General features: G+C 39.7%; 1 protein-coding gene across 4 annotated transcripts; it reads right to left on the minus strand.

Annotated features, from left to right (window-relative positions):
* Nucleotides 1–68: 68 nt before the first annotated feature.
* LOC148894939 (inosine-uridine preferring nucleoside hydrolase) lies at nucleotides 69–6,044 on the minus strand. 4 transcript variants are annotated; one of them, XM_089002120.1, is made up of 7 exons: nucleotides 5,778–6,043; nucleotides 4,858–4,926; nucleotides 3,730–3,915; nucleotides 2,668–2,847; nucleotides 2,454–2,565; nucleotides 1,365–1,501; nucleotides 69–558 (listed from the first exon to the last, which is right to left on the minus strand). In XM_089002120.1, the coding sequence occupies exons 3-7, from the start codon at nucleotides 3,910–3,912 to the stop codon at nucleotides 211–213; spliced, it is 960 nt and encodes a 319-aa protein (XP_088858246.1). In that variant the 5' UTR covers nucleotides 3,913–3,915; nucleotides 4,858–4,926; nucleotides 5,778–6,043; the 3' UTR covers nucleotides 69–210. The 4 variants fall into 4 exon arrangements, with proteins under 4 accessions (XP_088858246.1, XP_088858248.1, XP_088858249.1 ...); XM_089002122.1 differs by lacking the exon at nucleotides 4,858–4,926 and having other exon boundaries at nucleotides 5,778–6,044; XM_089002123.1 differs by lacking the exons at nucleotides 4,858–4,926; nucleotides 5,778–6,043 and adding an exon at nucleotides 4,561–4,577 and having other exon boundaries at nucleotides 3,730–3,900.
* Nucleotides 6,045–6,115: the final 71 nt, after the last annotated feature.

Here is a 6,115-nt window from a genome sequence, read left to right on the forward strand (position 1 = left end):
CGAAAAAAATCGATATAACCGGGACTATCGATATATCCGACCCTGTTTACATGTAATTTTCTCCGTGCGTGCATAGAAATATAACCGGGACTATCGATATATCCGATATCGATATAACGAGACTTTACTGTATATAGATATTTGTATACATATATAAGCTTTGTTGTAAAAGCCCGGCGTCCCCCTTTCTGTCCTCCAAAGCATTCGAAACTATTTCAAGGCGGCCATCATCATCTCCTTAAACTTGTCCAAGTCCATTTTTTTCATAATAACAACTTGATGGGTCTTGTTGAGGATGCCCAGCGTATCCACCACCATCATACCCCTCGTGTGCGTGCCCGTCAGTTCCACGCTGACCGGGTAACGGTAGCTCTCGGTGACCAAAGTGTCGTCCACGGCGGCGGCCATGGCGTAAGAGTCGCAAGAGACAAAGCCGCTACCGCCCACCAACTCCTTCTGGACGCGTTTGCTGAACGACGCCTCGATGCTGTGGCGTGAGATACGCGCCATGAAGCGAGCTTTGGCTGTCGGCTGTGCCAGCCACGTGTCACAGAAGTCCTTTTCCAACACAACAAGTAAAAACATTGTGTACAGATTGATTCGATCAACATTATCCAATACAGAAGATTGACATGCAAACATACTTGTCAACCACACGTATTTGGTCGTATTCTGTCCGATTTTCGCACATTTTTCAGATGTGTACGTGATAGAGATTAGACAGAATAAGAAGTGATCATATTTAAAAGTTTCATGCTATTGTATGCTTAGTCAACATGTGTGACTCGAATACACAATTGAAGCACAGACAACCTGGGGTCAATCTGAGGTCAACAGACACAGCAAGTTAAACTGTCATCTTCATCTAGGAGATCTGGCCTTGAACAGAATTTAGGACTTGGGAAACTTCTTATCACAGAAGTAATTTACGACTTGAAAGTCCTTCACAGGAAGAGCTCATTAGTCAGGTTACAAATTTATCAGTGGAAAAGTCAATATTTTATTGCTTACAGCTGTTCACGCTTAGAACTCAAGTGGTGTGATATTCTAATCAAGAAAACTATGTTTTACTAATGTATCACTTTAATTTGCATATACTCTCAATAAATAGCTTGGCAGAGGGCTGCAGAATTCAGACGTCTGTCATGAATGACTGCGTCTCCTGCCAGCAGTGAAGACAATCTTTCTGGGTTCGAGTCTTTGTCCACAGTGTCCGATCGAACATGTCTGACATTACGGCATACAAAAAAGTCTACAGCAGCTCCTGTATTTTGTTTTTCTACTTCTTCCATTACTTTGCTGCTGTAAAATGTAAATTTCTCCACTGCGACACTAATAAAAGCTAAGATAATCCATGTGCTCACCCAAGGCAGTTTGCTGTAGCAGGTAAACTCCCAGCATGCCAAATACGTCGGACAGCAGTAGTCATTCAGCACGATGTACGCCGCTTCCGGATCGGCTGCGAAGTTGAACTCTCCGCAGACGGTGGTGTTCCCTCGTGCTTCTCGAACAAGCACAAATGTGTCATTCCAAAACTACAAACTACAGTGATACCTTGGCTTACGAACTTAATTGGTTCCCAGACAGAGTGTGTGAGGTGAAAAGTGTGTATCCCAAAAAATAATTTCCCATAGGAAACCATTAAAATGAGAATAATCCGTTCCAAGGTCCCCATAAATCATAATTTTCTAAGCCTTAAAACTACACAAAATATACTTTATTTTATGTATAATAAATGTGATATGGTATTATAATTAAATAAATAAACTGTACAGTATAATAAAGTCATTTTATTTACCTTTGTGATGGTCGTTGATGTCTTGATGGAATGGAGTGGCCGGTCTCTTGAACACGTGATGAACATAGCCTTCTTCTTTCACCATCTTGAGGAATGATTGCTTGTAGGTGCTTTCTCTGCGATAATTTTACCTAGTTCCTCATCAATTGTGTTCTGTTTAGCTGAGTTGATAGCTTTTTGCATCAAGTGTACAGATGACTTGTGCAGGTTATTTGTGGAGCCTGATTGATGGGAATTTTAACCTTGCAGTCTACACTCTGTCTTTGAACTATCAAAGTTGAAATGAGTCCAAATTTCACTGTTTTCTATCCATTTTCTCACTGTCTCTCTGTCTGTCTCTTTATTGTTTAACCCCCCCCCCCCTCACTGCTGCGTTCTTGACCAATCACGTGGCTTTAACCAAGGACTGGGGGCGGGGAATAGAGGATAAGTCGGCTGCCATTTTCTTGTTAGGAGAATGGTCTCGTTCGCGAACGACACATCACTCATTGTGGCGCTCCGTGTGTATCCCGGAAAAATAGTTCGTATACCAAGGTAAAATTTTCGTAAATTACAATCGGAAACCGAAAAGTTCGTAAGCCAAGGGGTTCGTAAACCGAGGTATCACTGAACATGGCAATCTGTTACTTGTCGTCAGATATGCTACGCGACTGACATTCGGTGTTGCCTCCCATGATGTAGAGACCTCGCAGCTTGCTCGGCAAGGACGGATCCAACCTCACGGCCAGGGCCAGATTGGTGAGTGGCGCCGTGGCGACTAAAGACACCTGTAGGGGGGGACGTGGGAGAACCACACTCTGCTCATAATATTAGGTAAACTAAAAAAAACAAACCTTGGTGCCAGTGTACTTAATATTTTAGTCCCTCACCTCTCCTGGGTTCTCGTTGACGATTCTGATCATAGCAATCACGGCGCTCTCCTCCTGCACCAGATCCATACCGGGAGCATTTGGGTCGGGGGCGTCTCCAAAGCCGTCCAGCCCATGGAAGTGGCTCGAATTAATCAAGTCGCCAACCAGCGGCTTAGCAGCACCTTTAAACACTGGGATCTAGCGCGAGAAATGAAGCACTTGGTGATTGACTTTAAAGGACAACCGACACCATTTTTTTATTTACTAACTGACATCAGAAAAACGTTTTCTAGCATCCCAAATACCCAAAAACTCGCAGGCTGATATTTTTATAAAAATGACTTTAAGCATATTGACTAAAATACTTTGACAATATTTAGCGTGAGTCTTAAAACGTAAAATATCGCTATATGCGGTGGAATCTTTGTAAAATGCGCTCAGTAGAAGTCATTTGAAGTGATTTTACAAATTATGGACTCGTCCGAAGGTGTCCTTCAAGAAATTATAAGAACAACATTGCTATGTTACAAAACATAAAAATAAATAAAATAAATGAAAATTAACCCATTTGCTGCCATTCCCGAATTTATCCAAGATGTCTAACTCAGAGCTCTTTGAGACACTTTATGCAAAAAGCTGTCCATTCCATCAAGCCATTAACGACCGTCACAAAGGTAAATAAAACCACTTTATTATACAGTACAGTTTATTTCTTTAATTATAATACCATAGCACGTTTATTATACATAAAATAAGGTATATTTTGTGTAGTTTTAAGGCTTAGAAAATGTGAAAATTATGTTTTATGGGGACCTGGGAACAGATTATTCTCATTTTAATGGTTTCTTTTGGGAAATTAGTTTTTGGAATACACACTTTTCACTTTACACACTCTGTCTGGGAACCAATTAAGTTTGTCAGCCACCGTATCTGAAAAAGGAAATTAAATTGCTAATAGGTAACCGAGCCTTGCTGGTTAGAGGACAAGCAAATTATTGTCAGGCCGTTTGTGACATGTCACGTGAACGCTGCCTGCCGTCCAAATTCTCAGATTTCAAATTCAAAGCAAAACGGACCCACCTCCAGCCTATTGCAAGCTTGCAGAACACGCAGAGTGTTTCTGCACACGTTCTCCACCGTGGTGTTTCCGTGCACGCAGGTCACCCCCAGCAAGTCCACATTCGGGGCGGCGAGTGCCAACATTATGGCCTGCGCGTCATCCACGCCGCAGTCCACGTCCACAAGCAGCTTCTTCTTCATCATAGTCTTTTTGGATTTAAACCATGCACAAAGTTACACAGGATTACAATACAGCGAGACCTTGGCTTACGAACTTAATTGGTTCCCCGACAGAGTGTGTAAGGCGAAAAGTATGTATCCCAAAAATTAATTTCCCATAGGAAACCATTAAAATGAGAATAATCCGTTCCCAGGTCCCCGTAAAACATAATTTTCCACTTTCTAATTTTCTAAAAACAACACCTTATTTTATGTATAATAAATGTGATATGGTATTATAATTAAATAAATAAACTGTACTGTATAATAAAGTCGTTTTATTGACCTTTGTGATGGTCGTTGATGGCTTGATGGAATGGAGTGGCCGCTTTCATCAGCATGAAACACTTGATGAGGAACGTAGCCTTCTTCTTTGACCATCTTGAGGAATGATCCCTTGTGGTTGCTTTCTCTGTTATAATTTTATCTAGTTCCTCATCAATTGTGTTCTGTTTAGCTGAGTTGATAGCTTTTTGCATCAAGTGTACAGATGGCTTGTGCAGGTTGTTTGTGGAGCCTGATTGATGGAATATTTTAACCTTGCAGTCTACACTCTGGGGGCGGGGAATAGGGGACTAAAACAGCCAGCTGCCATTTTGTTGTTCGAAGAACGGGCTCGATCGCGAACGACACATCAGTCATTGAGGAAGCTCCGTGTGTATCCCGAAAAAAGTTCGTATGCCAAGGTACAATTTTCATAAATTTAACCTTCGTAAACCGAAAACTTCGTAAGACAAGGGGTGTGTAAACAGAGTTATCACTGTAAATTAAAAATTTTAGGAATAAAATGGCCGTCATATTTTATTGAGCAATTAGGATTTCTAAATTGTGAGTCATGATGGTGGTAATTACAGAGCGACACATTTCTTTTAGTTTTGACTTGGTATTAAAAGTAAAAAAAGACAACCACTAACTTAAACGCCCACTTACCTTTTGGGTATGAAAATGAACTGAAGCGTGTCAATGATGTCGTCCTCAGAGAGTGAAAACAAAGATCAACTGTTGAAACGTTGAAAAAAAAGTTGTGTGGTTGTTTAGAGTTTTTTAACAGGGACGAGAAGTAATACGTACAACATTAACTCTTTGTTATGAGGATACAGGTCAAAATATGTTACAAAAAATAAATGTTGAGAAATTGAGTTTTCCACTGGGGAAAATAATGTCATTGTATAATAACAATAATAGTAATAATAATAATAATAGTAGTAATAGCAATAGCAGTAATATTAATAATAAGAGCAACAATAACAGCAATAACAACAGCAATGACAATAGCAAAAACAATAACAATAACAACAACAATCACAATAATAACAATACTACCACTAATAATAATAATTCATTTCATTTTTAAGAGCCTTTCAAAACTCTCAAGGACACTTCACATGCCAAGTTTTTGCAGCCAGAAGAAACGAAATTTAACATTCTAAGTAAAATTGTGATGATCGATTTTCAAGGGGGGAAAATTAATAGGATGACGAATGGTATATTTTCAAAATAATATATTGTTTAAAAGGAAAACCCGATTGTTTTGGGGTGGGGGCGTAGGAGAATATTGTCAAATCAGGTCGCAGTTGATGAAAACAGTCATGTCAATTACTGTACATGTAAATTACAATTTTGAAAGGCTTAAAAAATGCATTAGCTCGTGATTTCGAAATGCCACGAAAATTTGCGATTTTACCCTTGGCTTGTTTATTCAACCCGAATTCTTAACGCAGACGGAGATAGTACAATAAGAAATGCACGATGCATATAAAAACAACACGAGTTTCTCGCAATGTCTTGAAGTAGTAGTTAGTAGTAGTAGTAGTAGTAGTAGTAGTCTTGAAGATTTGGGATTACTGTACCTGCGTGTTAAACTACTGCAGAAAAAGGCTGCGTTCAGAGCCATGCGGGGAGGACTTGGCCACTCTGCGTATTTTTCGAAATTATCATCATGTCAATGTTTTTTTTATTTGACCAAATCGGGGGGTGGTATGTGCATTCTAAAACCTTCAAACAAGTTTAAAACATCATAAAATTGACTAATTTGTGTTATTTTAAAAAATAACTGAATCCACATTAGCCTCATTTCACACTAACTAGAGGAAGTACGCAAAATAACACGTGACTTCCGGTTCTTGCCTTAAAGGACAACCAACGTCTCCGAACAAGTTGTGTCCATAATTTGTAAAATGGCTTGAAA

This window comes from Hippocampus bargibanti, linkage group LG08 (genome assembly GCF_051943395.1).
Source record: "Hippocampus bargibanti isolate YZ-2025 linkage group LG08, ASM5194339v1, whole genome shotgun sequence".
Taxonomy (NCBI): Eukaryota; Metazoa; Chordata; class Actinopteri; order Syngnathiformes; family Syngnathidae; genus Hippocampus; species Hippocampus bargibanti.